The sequence below is a fragment of the Panicum hallii genome, chromosome 9, assembly GCF_002211085.1.
Source record: "Panicum hallii strain FIL2 chromosome 9, PHallii_v3.1, whole genome shotgun sequence".
In the NCBI taxonomy this organism is placed as follows: Eukaryota; Viridiplantae; Streptophyta; class Magnoliopsida; order Poales; family Poaceae; genus Panicum; species Panicum hallii.
Genome location: NC_038050.1, coordinates 11,260,279 through 11,277,679, shown reverse-complemented (window position 1 = coordinate 11,277,679; position 17,401 = coordinate 11,260,279). Strand labels below are relative to the sequence as shown.

The window sequence follows — 17,401 nt, the reverse complement described above, 5'->3', positions numbered from 1 at the left end:
GCGAGAAGCATCTATTTATATTTTATTTTTTGGAATATTAGTTGATACAAGTAATATGACCCAACAATAAAAAAGATAAAGAGAACAGACGGCAGGTTTGATTCAAGCAACGTACAGACTAATAATAAGCAACAAAACCATCTACAGAGCAGTTACCTCCCCGTACACCGACGGGCAACAGCTAGAGTACTCATAGTCACCTCACCTTCCCACTGTACAGAAACTGTTTGAAAGAACGAACTGGTTTTAAAGAACTGGTTTTGAAATGGGCTGAAACCGTTCCCAGGACTTTGGTTTGGTTTAGTTTGGTGTCAAATTGCGAGGGTTGGTTTGGTTCGGTTTTTGGAGGGGATGCGGTGGTGGTCTGGGGTGGTTTGGACCAACACTGATTCTACCGAACAGTTTGGTTTGGTTTTGGCGGGGTTCTACACCCATTAGCAGGTTTTGATACTGGCAAGCCCGTCGTGGCCATTGCCGGCCGTGTTGTCTTCACCGCAGCCACCCGCCGCCGTCCCCAGCGTGTGCCGCCGCTACTAGCGCCCTGCTCCCGCCGTCCCGCGCACATGGCCATCAAACTGCAGCGCGGACACCGGCCGGCGGGAGGAGCAGAAAACGACTCTTGACGACGCTTCCCGTCAGCCGTCGCTGACATCAAGCTAGCTGCAGCTCGGCTTTTATTTCCGTCATCCATCGCAGACATCAACATTGCTTGTTCGGCTTCATATGCTTCTCTAGCCTCTCTCACGCGGTTCGCCAACACACTCAGCATCGTATACCTAAGACTACGAGCCCAAACCATCTGATCAAAGACTCTCGAGCAAGACACCTTACGTATTTTGCCTTCATATTTAGGTGCATCTTTCCACAACTGAACACACACCTCTTTTGAGAAAATCTGAAAAGAAAACGCACACACATTGTCAGCTACCCAAATGACAGTTTTTGCCGAATGCAGAGCAACAAGCTCAGAACACATTTGCAAAATATTACTGTTTACCTTTCCGGGATGGCCAGTTTTAAGTTGTTGATAAGGGTAGCATACCATCATGAGTGCGGTTGCAATCTTCATTAAACTCCAACCTTGAGGGTTAATGCCAGATATCTCCTCAAGGTACTTAGCAGGATTTAGAATGTTTGTCCACACAATAATCACAATTGTACACCACGCATACCGTCTCAATGATACGCTCATTAACCTGGATACAACGAGCATTTCTACGTCACTAATAGAGAAGAAACACGAACAACAATATTTTGTGTACAAATTGTTGGAATTATGGGCTTGGCCCACTCATTTTAACAATGCAATAAAAGAATTTAAAGCCCACTATTAAATGCTATAGAATCAATTGCTTAATTCCGTACCGGGATTTGAGAAGGATCTCAACCGACTTAAAGTGCACTTCGTGTACACCATTTGTGAAGCCGGTAAGAGGAGGACGGTGAACCACACGCGCGCGCTCGCTCGACTCGCCGGGCCAGGCCGTGGCCGTGGCGATGCGCGTGCGTCGCCGGACGTGCAGGTGCGGTGTGGTGCAGTGCGATGTGCTGAGATGAGAAAAACGTTTTGCTGTAAAGAGCATTAAAACAGAGAATTAATATTGGGTTCGTTGAACCTGAGTCACAATAACTGCCGCTCATCAAAATCATTTACGACGTCCAGGTTTGTCGAACCTGAGGCACCTCCACACCTATATAAACCACCTCCTCCTCCTCCCATCCTTACTCACCTCAGCACTTGATCCAGGTACTCCTGCTTAGGAGACCTCTCCTCTTCTCCCTCAGCTACTTTCTGCCATTCCCATCGCTAATGCTGCGCGCACAGCTCTAGCGAGAGCAGACCTCCGGAACCTTTGCTCATTGAAGGTCCTGCACGGGACGCGGGCAATCAGGTTTTTAGGGAGCGTCTTGACGCGACTGCTCGCTCCCTGAACGACTACTTCATCTACGTCCCGGCGTGACCGTTCGTGGGAACGACTACTTCGTCTACCTCCCGGCGTGACCGTTCGTGGGAACGACTACTTCGTCTACCTCCCGGCATGACCGTTCGTGGAACTGCACTGCAAACATCTTCCTGCATCGACATAGTTCGGCTACTTCGAGCAAGGCCAGTCGAATAGCATGTCTATTCCAGCTGGTAACAGCGCAACCGGTGTCTCCAGCACTGGTCCCGCTTTAGGGTACATTCTAAACTTATTATGGTTCAACTCTTTGTTCATGCTTATTAGTAAGAATAACATGAACACATGCACATATCTTATTCACACATTATCACTCATTTATATCATGAAATTGCAAGTAATATTTGGAATTAAAATATACCAAAAATTGCCTAGTTTTCTAACAATCCAAAAACCTGAATTTGTTAATAGGCTTTCGGTATCTAGCTTTGCTGCATCAATCAAACCACCACCTTTTGATGGTTCAAATTACAAACGTTGGCAAGAGCGGGTTATACTATGGTTAACACTATCGAGAGTGATCCATGTAAAAGAGGGTAAGTCTGAACAGTTCTCTCCAGAGGAAGGGAGTGCGTTCGATGAGGCTGATATCCTCTTTCGAGGCTTGGTCATTAGTGTTCTCGGTGAAAACCTAGTGGATTCTTATATTCGGCTGCCAACTAGCAAAGCGTTGTGGGATGCTCTTGAGGCTCAATATGGAGTATCTGACACCGGCAGTGAGTTGTATATGATGGAGCAGTTTCTTGAATATAGGATGGTCGAAGACCGTTCTGTGGTGGAACGGGCTCATGAAATACATACTCTGGCAAAAGATCTCAAAAATTGTAGCAAAGAGTCCCCATGTGTGTTACCCAATAAGTTTGTGGCCGGAGGTATAATCTCTAAGCTGCCACCTTCTTGGAGGGATTTTGCTACTTCTCTAAAACACAAGAGACAGGAGTTCACCATAGATAGACTCATAGGGACTCTTGATGTTGAGAAGAAGGCAAGAGCAAAGGACATACGTGGGAAAAGAGTAGTTGGTGCTTCTAGCACCAATCTTGTTCAGAAGAACAACTCCCACAAGAATAAGAAAAAGCCACCGCAGAACCAACCAAAGACTAAGCAGACAACCACCTTTAAGAAGAAGAAGAAGAAGAAGGGAGCTTGCTATGTATGCGCTAGTATGGAACACTTTGCTGCAAAGTGTTCGAACCGCAAAGGCAATGACTCCACCAACATGGTCATTAGCGAGCCTGGAGGAACATCGGGGTACGGTAATTTATTACCTACAGCTCTTTCAGTCTTTGGTTCACCAGAATGATGGGTTGACACTGGTGCTAATATTCATGTTTGTGCTGATGCTTCTTTATTTTCTTGTTACCAGACCGGCGGGACTTCCTCCTTGCTGATGGGGAACGGATCGCATGCGCATGTTCTTGTTGTTGGTACGGTAAATCTAAAGTTTACTTCGAGGAAGACCGTGCAGCTGAAGAACGTGCAGCATGTCCCCACTATCAAGAAGAATCTAGTCAGCGGTTCTCTACACACAGAGATGGTTTTAAATTAGTCTTTGAGTCTAATAAATGTATCTTGTCTAAGTTTGGTACTTCTGTTGGAAAGAGTTATGAAAGCGGAGGCCTGTTCCGTCTTTCTTTGTCAGATGTTTGTAATAAAGTTGCATACAATGTTATTAACGTTGATGAAACAAATGTTTGGCATTCAAGGCTTTGTCATGTTAATTTTGGTCGTATGATGCGCTTATCTAATTTGAGCTTAATTCCAAAGTTTACTTTTATCAAAAATTCTAAGTGTCATGTATGTGTTGAATCAAGACAAACTCGTAAGCCTCATAAGACCGTGGAGGCAAGGAGCTTGGCATCCTTAGAATTAATTCATTCCGATTTGTGCGAAATGAATGGAGTGTTGACAAAAGGTGAAAAAAAATATTTTATGACTTTGATTGATGATAGTACTAGATTTTGTTACATCTATTTGTTGAAATCAAAAGATGAAGCTTTACACTACTTTAAAATCTATAAAGATGAAATAGAAAACCAACTTTAGAGAAAGATCAAAAGAGTTAGGTCAGATTGTGGTGGCGAGTATTTCTCAAATTTATTTACTTTATTCTGCGAGAAACATGGTATTATTCATGAGAGGATGCCTCCCTATTCACCTCAGTCAAATGGGGTTTCCAAAAGAAAGAACCGCACTCTAACGGATTTGGTTAACGCCATATCAGATACAGCGGGACTTTCCAAGGAATGGTGGGGTGAGGCTATATTGACTGCATGTCATGTCCTAAACCGTATTCCTACAAAGAATAAAGAGATAACACCATTCAAAGAATGGGAGAAGAAAAGGCCAACACTTTCATAGTTACGTACATGGGGTTGTTTGGCAAAAGTGAGTGTGCCAATAACCAAGAAACGTATGTTTGGAACTAAAACTGTGGATTGTATCTTTCTACGTTACGCTATTCATAGTATTGGGTATAGATTTTTAATAGTGAAATCTGCAGTACCTAACATGCATGTTGGTACTATAATGGAGTCTAGAGATGCTACGTTTTTTAAAAACATTTTTTCCATGAGAGATGAAACAAGTTCATCTAGGCAAGAGTTCATCGAGAATGATGGCTCTGCTGAGCCGATAGAACACAATGAACATACACTTATGGAAAATCCTAAGGAGGATAACAATGATGCTCCGAGAAAGAGCAAGAGACAAAGTACTGTAAAGTCTTTTGGTGATGATTTCATTGTATACCTCATAGATGATACACCCAGAACCATTGAAGAGGCATATTCATCTCCTGATGCTGACTATTGGAAGGAAGCAGTGAGAAGTGAGATGGATTCTATTATGTCTAATGGAACCTGGGAGGTCGTTGAACGTCCTTATGGATGTAAACCGGTTGGATGCAAGTGGGTGTTCAAGAAAAAGCTTAGGCCAGATGGTACTATTGAAAAATACAAGGCTAGGCTTGTGGCCAAGGGTTATACCCAAAAAAAAGAAGAAGATTTCTTTGACAATTATTCACCAGTTGCCCGATTGACCACAATTCGAGTGTTACTTTCCCTAGCAGCCTCTTATGGTCTTCTTGTTCATCAGATGGACGTTAAGACGGCTTTCCTCAATGGAGAGTTAGAAGAGGAGATCTATATGGATCAGCCGGATGGGTTTGTATCAAAGGGTCAAGAAGGAATGGTTTGTAAGTTGTTGAAATCTTTATATGGTCTCAAGCAAGCGCCTAAGCAGTGGCATGAAAAGTTCGACAGAATTTTGACCTTTGCTGGCTTTGTTGTGAACGAAGCTGATAAATATGTGTACTATCGCTATGGTGGGGCTGAAGGAGTGATTTTGTGCTTGTATGTGGATGGCATACTGATCTTTGGCACTATCCTTAATGTGATTAAGGAAGTCAAAGAGTTTTTATCTCAAAATTTTGAGATGAAGGATCTGGGAGAAGCTGATGTTATCCTTAATATAAAACTGGTAAGAGAGAGGAATGGTGGGGTGATTCTTACACAGTCTCGCTATGTGGAGAAGGTGTTAAGTCGCTTTGGTTATAGCGACTATAAACCTGTCTCAACACCATATGATGCCAGTTTAATTCTTAGGAAGAACAAAAGGATAATGCGAGATCAGCTGAGATATTCTCATTCTCAGATCATTGGTTCATTGATGTATTTAGTGAGTGCTAGAAGACCTGACATCTCGTTTGCTGTAAGCAAACTGGGCCAGTTTGTTTCAAACCCGGGAGATGATCATTGGAAGGCTCTTGAAAGAGTAATGCGCTATCTAAAGGGGACAATGAACTATGGAATTCACTACACTGGGTACCCAAGGGTACTAGAATGGTACAGTGATTCAAACTGGATTTCTGATGCTGATGAGATAAAGTCCACAAGTGGATATGTGTTTACACTTGGTGGTGGAGATGTTTCCTGGAAGTCTTGCAAGCAGACCATCTTAATAAGGTCAACTATGGAAGCAGAACTCATAGCATTAGATACCGTCACTATTGAGGCTGAGTGGCTTCGTGAGCTCCTTATGAACTTGCCGATAGTTGAAAAACCGTTACCGGCAATTCTAATGAACTGTGACAATCAAACGGTAATTGTCAAGGTGAATAGTTCAAAGGATAATATGAAGTCATCTAGACATGTGAAAAGGCGGTTGAAATCTGTCAGAAAATTGAGAAACTCCGAAGTTATAGCCCTGGACTATGTTGAGACGGCTAAAAATCTGGCAGATCAGTTTACAAAGGGTCTTTCACGAAATGTGATAGACAATGCATCTATGGAATTGGGCTTAAGACCCACTTGAGTCATTATATAGTGGAAACCTGTCCTATGTGATCAGAGATCCCGTAAATTAGGATGGTGAAACAAACTAAAGTCTGACTGTGAGAAGAAAACATTTGTGAAAAGGGCTCATTCCGTGTATAAGGTGCATTTCTCTTCTAATCTGTATGGCAGGTTGGTCTATACCTTAATGTGTTCCAAGTGGTTTCTTTAAAACAAATGAGTTATTTTCTTGAAACAAAGATGTTGTCCTACAGAACATCTGAAAGGAACATACCTATATGAGTCTGACTACCGGTCATGGTCTATGAGAACTGGGTATTCTCTAGAAACTCATGAAGGGCCTGGAGTATGACTTATAAGCTCCAAACCGGGGGATGCTTTTGCAGCCTAGTACCAGTGTAGAGCTCTGGTCAAACTTGTTTGCACAAGACTGTCAATTCAAGGCATAGTCCATTGTACAATTGTGAATAAGTGTAGCTTTTATCCTAGATGGAAGTTCTATTTAACAGTCTCTGTCAAATACTGGTATATCAATGAGGGAATGAGAGTATTTCTAGTGTGGCTTGAATTTCTTGGTGGGGATTGTTGGAATTATAGGCTTGGCCCATTCATTTTAACAATGCAATAAAAGAATTTAAAGCCCACTATTAAATGCTAGGGAATCAATTGCTTAATTCTGTACCGGGATTTGAGGAGGATCTCAACCGACTTAAAGGGTGGACTTCATGTACACCATTTGTGAAGCCGGTAAGAGGAGGACGGTGAACCACACGCGCGCGCGCTCGCCTCACCGGGCCGGGCCGAGGCCGTGGCGATGCGCGTGCGCGGCCGGACGTGCAGGTGCGGTGCGGTGCGGTGCGACGTGATGTGCTGAGATGAGAAGAACGTTTTGCTGTAAGAGCATTAAAACAGAGAATTAATGTTGACAGTAATGACTGGACAATCAAGGCTCTTTACGATATCCAGGTTCGTTGAACCTGAGGCACAATAACTGCCGCTCATCAAAGTCATTTACGACGTCCAGGTTCGTTGAACCTGAAGCACCTCCACGCCTATATAAACCACCACCTCCTCCTCCCATCCTTACTCACCTCAGCACTTGATTCAGGTACTCCTGGTTAGGAGACCTCTCCCCTTCTCCCTCAGCTGCTTTCTGCCATTCCCATCGCTAGTGCTGCGCGCACAGCTTTAGCGAGAGCAAGCCTCCGGAACTTTTGTTCGCTGAAGGTCCTGCACGGGACGCGGGCAATCAGGTTTTTGGGGAGCGTCTTGACGTGACTGCTCGCTCCCTGAACGACTACTTCGTCTACGTCCCGGCGTGACCGTTCGTGGGAACGACTACTTCATCTAACTCCCGGCGTGACCGTTCGTGAGAACGACTACTTCATCTACCTCCCGGCGTGACCGTTCGTGGGACTGCACTGCGAACATCTTCCTGCATCGACATAGTTTGGCTACTTCGAGCAAGGCCAGTCGAATAGCATGTCTATTCCAGCTGGTAACGGCGCAACCGGTGTCTCTGGCACTGGTCCCGCCTTGGGGTACATTCTAAACCTATTATGGTTCAACTCTTTGTTCATGCTTATTAGTAAGAATAACATGAACACATGCACATATCTTATTCACACGTTATCACTCATTTATATTATATCATGAAATTGCTAGTAATATTTGAAATTAAAATATACCAAAAATTGCCTAGTTTTCTAACACAAATATTGCATCAAAATAATTTGGTCAATGAAAATCGAGCTAAATTGCACCAAAAATGTAACAGTACATGGCAGAAAGAAGTAAAGCTTATGCTCTCCATGTCAAGACATGGAAAAGGAGGTGTTGTAGTGAGCTCACCATCTCTGGTTTGACATCAAAGCCATAATCATCTAGGACCATTTTCATTCCTTTGCTCATCTGGAGGCGATCCTCCTTAGGCAGCTCCAATTCTTCACCAGGCACTAAATGATGCATGCAATTCTTCAGGCCCTACATCAACTCCAGCACATAATCGTTAAACATGCACGATATTTCCTGAAAAAGCCCGCAGAAAAATTTATGCTCAAAATGGTTCACAGACATAACAAAACAAGGGAGCTAACACTGACCAGGTGTTCTTCAATGATTTTTTTATACTTAAGACTTCCAACAGCTAGTTTCTGATCAGGTTCGATGTGTTTCTGGATCATCTTAGCAAGCTGTTCGTCAACCCCAGTATAAATATTAATAGCACTGGCCTTGTCCTCAAAAGTTTGGAATTCCTCAAGCCTAACAGCCTGATAACAAAATGAACAAGGATAAGAATGTTAGGGGAAACAAAACTATCAGTCAAACATCATGCCATGCACTCCATCAATACTACAGGGGGATAATCAGCGGGTGCATATGCATCAATTTGTAAAGAGATATAGCTTGCTCAAGTCCTCAACATTGCAGAGTAAATCAGAATTAGTTCATGGGCTAACAATGCAATGTATTTTGAATACAGTTGTGTTCTTTGGTAGTGGTATCATTACCATGTCAGGGCTCAATCTGTTAAACATCCCTAGCTAGCAGTTACCAATCCAAAACTGGCACATGCCAATACACCATAGATATAAATCACCAATCGCTCTTTGAGATGTCTCTTTGCACCTACGGTGACCCTTTAGGGATACAGTTTTTAGACATCACAGTTGCATCACGGCAATGCTTTTTTACAACCTTTATGGAGAAAAAAAATGTATTTGTGGTCTGATAAATCAGTAAGGAACTAATGAGCAAATTATTTCGTATTTTCTCATTTGTTGTGAAGAAAAATAAATGCAGCAACATGAATGTTGTAAGATCACTACTCAGTCTAAATTGAGTACAAGCAACATAAAAGATAACAATCAGAAAGAAAGGAAGGGGTCCCGACTTGTTTTGCTGCATTTAGATACAAATAAGCAAGGAATGTTGAAACTTCTGCACTATGGTTATTGTGAACTGTACATAAAAAATATGCCAAGTATATTTCAGTGTATATAAAGATTAAGATTGTGGAAATCTTAAAGTATAACTTGAGTTGTATGAGATACTATATAGTAATAGCTATTAGACAACTTATAATAATTTTTAGACTACTAAATAACATTAAATGAAAAGTTATTAACTACAAAATTGTACGTCTCGTCAATCTCTTCAATTTTGGTATAAAGTTTAACTTCATCCGAAATTATATGAAAAAGTTATGAATATTTTTGCATGGAACTATTTGTAAGGGCGGGTGATGGCATATGACCCGCCCATAAAAATGGTGGTGATTTTCAGGGACGGGTGACGCCATCACCCGCCCTATTTTCAGGAACGGATGAATTACTACATTAACCTGCTCCATTTGTAGGAGCGGGTTATCTTTTAGACCGCCCCTATTGAAAAAAACGGCGCGTCCCTACAAATTATTTTTATAGTAGTACATATTTTTCTAAAATTAATGAATTTTTTAAATCTACACACGGTTTGCGTCACCGCACATTTCCGCATGAACCAAAAACATGTGCATCCGTATCTCGTGCAGCCATATCCAACTTCAAACGGCACCATAGATAAATGGAATTCAAGGAAGAAATTTCAACAGGCTCGCGACGTACACAAGTTTGTTCATTTCACTCGTAGCTGGAACAGTGAGGGAGCAAATCGATCTGACTGGGATACACACGAAAATGCGTCGTCATATACACACAAATATAAAGTTTTGCAAGATGTACAAGTCCACATATCGCGCATGCTGAGAATGTGGACAAATGTATGTACTGAAAGCTAGTCAAGTGTTACACGTAGGGGATGGTATGCATGCACGGCTCGACGACCAACGGCTGCTGCTTGCACATAGCTAGCTAGTAAAAAGGCCGGTCGACCGGCATGTCACGGGCATGACTTCCATGCGGTGTGGTGTCGCCGGCTCTTATTACTTTAACATGACTAGCGACGACGACGACCTCGACGTACGAGTACGACTTGGGAAACAGCGGCGCTACTAGCGGAACGCGACGCCGCCGGCGGCGGCGGCGACCCAATCTCTCCCGACTTGGTCGATCTGCACAACTAGCCGAGCAATGGTGCATGCACGAGATACGTGTGCCGAGACCGAGAGGCACGACACCGTATCCATATGTCGTGCAGCTTGCGGATGCGTGTCCAGAAATGAACAAATTGAGCAGAATAAGCCTACTACTGCATGGGCCGTAAATGAGCCTAGGGAGAGGAAAGAGAAGCCACTTTCCTCTGGGCCGAAACTCAACATACGATCCATAAAACAAACAGCATAGCCCATGCATGAAGAGCAGCAGTGACAAACAAACATCACACAGCAAGAAAAAACCGACTGAGGCCCGCCCCACCACACCCCCCCCCCACCACCACCCCGGCCCTCCCCCCAAAAAAATCCGGTTGTTGCTTAAAATTTCGGAATCTTAAAATTTATTTTTCTATATATTTCCAAGGTTTTTTCTAAAATACAGTATAGATGCTCACAAACTCGCATGCACTCACCCCATAAATATACACACGCAACCTTATGAGCATCTAAAAGACTGAGCTGGTAAATTTTTAAGATTGATGAAATCACCCCATGCGCCTCACTGTCGACAGGCACGTCACTTACCACTAAAACAGTAGTGTCAGTTAAATTCTAAAATAAATTTAGAAAAATGAGCACCATGCTGAATCGGAAACGTGAAGTTAGATGGGCAGGTTCCACCACGAGAACAAGCTGAGCGTAGCTCAGTTGGCAGGGTTTCTGATACCAGGTGAAATAGAAAAATGAGCACCGGAGCCAGCCCCATGAGAATAGGTGTAGTAGCACTCTAGCGAAACAGATTTATAGGCCACGCTAACGTAGTTGCATATGTGGTTTGTCTGAGAGTCTTACTGGGCCGGGCCAACAAAAAAGAACGGCCCAGCAAATGTAATGAACAAAATGGCCCATTAAATAAAATCTAGTTAACAATCTCACCAACAGATGAACGAGCCATAGAAAGATCTGAGCCATAAAAATCAGAGTGAAAACAGGCAGAATAACACCTGAGATATATATAGAAAAACCATTGCTTTATGACGTCAAATGTTTAGTGATTTTGTTTATGACGTAGTTATCTCCAGTATAGTAAAAAGGAATATGCATAAGACTTTGGTTTTTCTTCGCTGCAAGCCCAGAGTTGCAACTTCAACAAATCAAATATGCCACCTAACCTAATGACATGCTTACCCCTGTCCATGTACGGCTAACCTATTAAAATGTTGTGATTTCTTTTGAAACTCACGTGTAGGAGTTCTATAAGTGTTGCATTAAACTCAAAATCATGCTATGTGAAAGCTGTATCAAATTAATTGAAAAATCAATTTGCAAAAAAATGAGAATACATTATAATTTATTTTGTGAAACATAGTACAGTCATAAATGTTTACAAGTGTACAGGTTCTACCTCCGAATGGATGAGTTGGCAAGTTTAGAGATTGACGACGGTGCTGTAGATGTCTAGCTAATGACCAGCACATTGTCTATTACAGAAATGATAATTGACTGAAAAATATGATAATAACATATGAGCACACGTGGTAATTCAAGGAATTCTAGCCAAGTTTTACTATTGAGATTCTTGAGATGCATTGCATAATGGACAATTAATAACTTACTGAAGTCAAAGGAGAACACTACTGTAAATTGGAGAAGAGGTTTTATTATTTGGAAGCAAACAGTAACAGCGATGAGGACATTTTCAAGAATGGTGGGGGGAGAAGCCCTGTCTCCCTCTCCTTTCACTCTCTTCCCCATCCTCTTCTCTCCTCTCCTCCCTTTTCTTTATGAGTAAGCCCGGGACCTTTTCGAGCACCAAAACAGAAAAGTTCCCTTACAATAATCCAATTCCTAAGCCAAAACACCCAGAAAAAACAGGAAAAAAGGTACCCTCCTGTCCGCCATGATGCATGCACACTTGAGTGTACATTCTTCCCTCAATCTCAAGCACTCCTCGTCTGGTTGTCAACATGCAAAACAGTGAACCCTCTGGTCACCATCTTCGGTGTCACACTCTGTTCAGCCATCGCTCACTATATGTATGTATATGTGGCTATGTGCATTCCTTGTAAAAGAATCTTGGGTTTAGAACTTCGCATTCCAGATTGCATTCTCACTCTCGCCGCAGCGCTGATGGACTTCCTTGATCCGGTCGGCAGATTTGCAGATGCCGCTGCAGCTCCAGTCGAACGATGCAACGCACACGTTGCCTGCCTGAGCCTTCCACTCGCAATCTGCGCAAGTTTAGCAAGCACAATCAGCTCAAAGATACCCCAGATTTGGCATCAAACACTTGATGCAGGTAAACTCTAAGTGGAGTGCCTGTCCGGCGAACACCATGTCAGTTGGCAACTCTGCTCCTATGCTACAATCCATGAATGGCATCTTTTCCTCCCAAAATTTTTTTCGATAGTCAACACTTAACAAACCCATAATACAAATTTATATTCCCATAGTTCTCGAGGGTACATGAATATGCATGTATATAATAAACTAATAATGTTTCGTTCAAAAAAAAATTGTTCATTACTACTGTACCCTGATGGAACTGCATCTAAGGTAAAATCTTCCTTCATTTCGATGTGCAATTGCCACCTTTAATCATAGCAGAAGTGCGACCTTCCTAAGGAAAGGTCAGAGGTCTCGTGTCATGACAGACTGCTAAGATGGTTAACACTTAACACACACAATATTGACAAGCACATGCTTCTGACAGCTACGGCACACCTACTCGCTGAAGTTGACTATCAACTACTCCAAGCAAACAAGTTTCCCCAAATAATCCCATACAGATCCGAGATCAGGTATGCTGCTGTATGCAAAAGGCCAACTACCGGTACAGTTAGGGAGTCTCACTGACATCACACGCTGACACCAACCGATTCTGGTAGAGGAGACGAGTATGCTAAGACAGAGGGGAAAGCATCAGGCGTACCCGGTGGCGTGCCGCAGCAGAGCCGACGATCGTCGACGTGTTCGACGTCTAGTCCGATGAACCAGGCTCCCAGGGATACATCCTCATTGGCGTATTTGTGCAGAACATGCCTGAATTGTCACCATCAGCTCATGGTCAATGACCGGAACCTCTTGTACATAAAAGAGTAACTGAAAGGAAGAACATGGGGAATACTATTTGGTAAAACCGCTTACTGGTTGAGTGCTATGTAGGAGGCCAGATCCTTGGAGATGGCGTAGAGCTGACCGGTCGCGTGTCGGAAGTACTTGTTCCCCCACTCGCCGAATTTCCAGTATTCAGGCTCGTGGTACCTTACACCCCTGAAACAAGAACACGGCACGTCTTCAGTTACTGTTACAAGAACTTGAAGAGCTGGTGACAGCATTGAAACTTACTTCTGAGCCAGCACCGGACCAGATTTCATGCAGCCGACGTAAACTCTAGGCTTCGAACGATGTCTTGCTAACGTGTTTCCAAGAGTTGCTGCAGTTTAGCAAAATCTTGTTAGCTCACTGTTGTCATCGAAAACTGAACATGGAACTACGCTACTGTTTTTCAGCTTCAGAAGACTCGTCTCTTATGATGGCGGTAAACCGTGAGATCAGAGGGTAATAATCTGCACACCTATATTTACATGGACGTCGTCGTCGACCTTGATGTAGTACTCTGCATCCCACATGGACACGGCAGCGACGAAGTACGCTTTGGTCTTGGCTGCCAGCTCCAGGTACCCTTCAACATGGTCCTGGATGATTGGAAACCATTCCCAGGATACTTCAGTTCAGCACATGCGAATAGGCAGACAGCTAACACCGTACTGCATCCAACGGAAATTTACCAGCCTCATGAAGTCCCCATGTTTCCTGTCCTCTGCATCAATTGCTCGATCAAGTATACCACCAGAAGTCGCACTGCAATATGGCAGAGCAAAAGTTTCTGATTTAGTAGCTGCGAGTTACTGTTCTGACAATGCAGAACTGTCAGCTCTTTCAGTAACTAACTAGTAAGAGTACATTTGAAGAAAATGTCGCAGTGCCCTTATTGGCATGAAGAAATGCAGAGAACATTTTTCCAACATGAACTAACCTATGACCGATGATAAACCGGATGATAATGCCCTTCTCCTCCTCCATCTTTCTTCTTTTCTCACCTGTTGGTGAACCCCGGTAAAAGATGTCAGAAGAATTTTACAAGGCAGGGGACTCTTGGAAGCACAAGATTAGCATACCTTGAGGCATCCATGTAGCACGGACTGAATCCCTTCGTTTCCGGCTGCTGAACGCGGTGTTTATGCCGATGACCATGAAGTATTTCCGTTTCCCTGTTGATTCGGATGCTGGAGCGACACTGAGCATGGATTTCTGTGTCGCCTTTGCAGATGCTAGCTCCATTTCTAGGTTTGATATCGTTTTGTCCAGTGTCCTGCAGATCACAGACAGAGTTTCCTAAGTCTCAAGAGAAACATATACATCTTGATGTCAAGCATTGACTAGCTGAAGCAGCATGGCTACTTACTGTATAACATCTTGGGTTCTTGGAACCTCACCAGGAACGTCTTTTGCATCGCCGATCTGTATCAGAAGCAGAAAGCTTTTAAACACTTGTTCATGATTCAGAGCAGAAGTCCAGCTACAGAACACTTGAGTAAAACTGCAGTGTACTTACACTTTTCGGAGCACAGTCACCTGCGACAAGATTCATCTTCTCCACTTCGAGTGTGGACCTCCTGATGATCTCTTTCGGCTCTGGCATTGTCCACATCCTGCATTAATCAGTTGTTTAGCACTTGGGTGCTTAAAACTCAGCTCGCAGCACTGTTTCACAGTTCTAAAGAATGGTGAACTTTGAGGAACCTGAGGATCTACTAAACTACTACTAATTTACTCGGGCAGATTTCTTATGGAGAAAATGCAGTCAGTCAAAGTAGTGCATTGTAATCCTTTTTCCCCATTAAAATAAATTTGGTAGTCAGTATATCACGATTTAACACAATATAGATTTCTGGGAGCACTCAATGTGTACGGCATAAACTTCAGTGCCAATCACAGAGTAGTGTTTCATAAGGCTCCTCTGACAGACCAAAAATATTAACCAGCAACTTCCTCATCAAACGGAAGCGTAAAAATCAACTGCAGGATCAACCGCAACTTTATCTTTTTTTTAAAAAAAAGGATCAACCGAAAGAACGTCAGCAAAAACGGTGAACACGACTGCTCCTTTTCATCCGAGAAGCCTCTTCTTTTTCACTCCCAAGAACCAGAAACAAAAACCAGGTGAAAAAAAAAAGTTTTACCACCCACTGTTCGTGGGCCCAACCTAGGTGAAACCTGAAGCTGTGAAAGAACAGAGGCGCCTGCCTGCCACTATGTTGTCGGTCGGCTCGTGCTCGGCGACGGGTGGCGCTCTTCTTTCAGGGAGGGAGACGGGCACAGGCCGCACGAGATGAACGATCCCCCCACGCTTTACCTGCCGGCGATGCAACCGCGCTGCCGAATCTTCTTCCCCGGGAAAGTAAAGGCTAGCGAACCTCGCCCGTCAGCGAAGTACAAGTCGCCCGGATTTCCATGTTCAGCGCGAGGACGATCGGGGCCGGTTGGTTCCCGGGATTCCCTGTTTCTTCAGAGTACGATACGGCAAGGGAAGTACAGGCAGCGGCAATAGCTGCTGGGCCTGGGAGGTACTCCATTGACCAGCAACGCGAGAGGGCGCGCATGGGAAGAAGCAGACGAGCTCGGAGTTCTTGGGTTCAGCGAGAATGGAGAGAAAGCAAGGAATTTGGAGTCATGGCAGAGCGAGGCGTGATGGGAATCGGTGGCGACAAATTTGTGTCATCTTTGTTTGTTTTTTCCAGAAATACTCGACATCTAAAATGGATGTACAGATCAAGAGCCACGAACTTGTGCGCTGGATTGTCAGAAAAGGAAGGGCGTGTATGATCCAAGTGAATTTGCAGGTGATCAGATTGTAGGGATCATCGAAACGAATTCATTTAACACTAAACCAAGAATCGCTCTCAGCAAGAAGGTTGAGGAGCAGAGAGAAGAGAGCAAGAAGAACAGCACGGCGCGCACCTGTTGGTGAAGAGCAGGCCGATGCAGAAGCTGCCGAGGCAGAGGAGGAAGGTCCACTTCTTGGAGACGGAGCCTCTCAGCACGAGCTCGTCCCCTCCGCCGCCGCCGATCCCCGCTCCCCTGCTCTTGTTGAAGCTCATCTTCTCCCTCCGTCCCTCTCTCTCTTTCCCAATCACTCCGATTCCCTCTCTACGTCCCCGAGGCCCCCTCCCTCTCTCACCTCAGCATCCCCAGGGCCCTACTGCCGCTCCTCCCTCTCCGAGACGACCTCATGATCGCACCCCAGGAACTCCAAGAAATGGTCCCTCCTCCCGCTGCCGCCGCAGCAGTCGCCCTCGCTTTTGTCAGGAGCAAGTCTCCACCTTTCTTCTTCCCCCACCACTCCCCCTCCCTCCAGATTCCCTGGCTCCCGGCGCCCAGCTCCTCCACCTCCTCCTGCTGCCGCGGCGGCCACTGCCCACTGGTTGGTGCCTTTGGGGTGAAGCGGAAGCCAGGCGGAGGAAGAAGGCGCGGCCAGGTGAGGGAGGGACACGACGCCCCAACTGCGCCCCGGCCCGCGCGCACGCAGGAGTGGAGTCCGGGGGAGGGAAGGGATCTCTCGCGCGCGCGTGCCCGGTCGATCCTTCCTTGTGGAGCGCGCTACCGCGCAGTGGCCACGGGGATTTATTCGGCACAGTGCCCCGGCGGCCACTTGATCCGGTCCGGTCGTTTCCGGCCGGCCGGCCGGGTGGTTAGGGCGGCTTAAACTTTGCTCCTGTTGGGGCATTACGCGCTGGGTGTATTCGTCAAGTGGCTCCATTAATGGGGTGTGGTGTGGTCTACTAATGTGGCTAGGGGAGTTTGAACTGCCATGGGGAAATGCCGGTTTTGCCCCTCTCCCGGTCTACTTGTGTGGTCAGGTCAATGGCGCCTTCTCTTTCTCCCTTCTTCTGCCCCTGTTTGCAGGCAAGCCCTCCCATGTGTCCCTCGAGGTTGGGCACTGTGCAAGTGCTTAGTCTGATGGCAATGAGGATTCCATGGCTAGGGTGGGTCTGGGTCTGCAAGTCAATTCTGGTGCAGTTTGAAAGTGCCCCATAGCTAGGGGAAGT

General features: G+C 44.8%; 1 protein-coding gene across 1 annotated transcript; it reads right to left on the bottom strand.

Annotated features, from left to right (window-relative positions):
- Positions 1–11,924: 11,924 nt before the first annotated feature.
- Positions 11,925–17,013, bottom strand: LOC112877453 (probable beta-1,3-galactosyltransferase 2). Its single transcript, XM_025941765.1, has 11 exons — positions 16,314–17,013; positions 14,908–15,004; positions 14,758–14,813; positions 14,471–14,664; positions 14,329–14,392; positions 14,081–14,153; positions 13,867–13,987; positions 13,638–13,725; positions 13,437–13,562; positions 13,222–13,331; positions 11,925–12,520 (listed from the first exon to the last, which is right to left on the bottom strand). Exons 1-11 carry the CDS (start codon positions 16,451–16,453, stop codon positions 12,372–12,374), a joined length of 1,218 nt encoding a protein of 405 aa, XP_025797550.1. The 5' UTR covers positions 16,454–17,013; the 3' UTR covers positions 11,925–12,371.
- Positions 17,014–17,401: the final 388 nt, after the last annotated feature.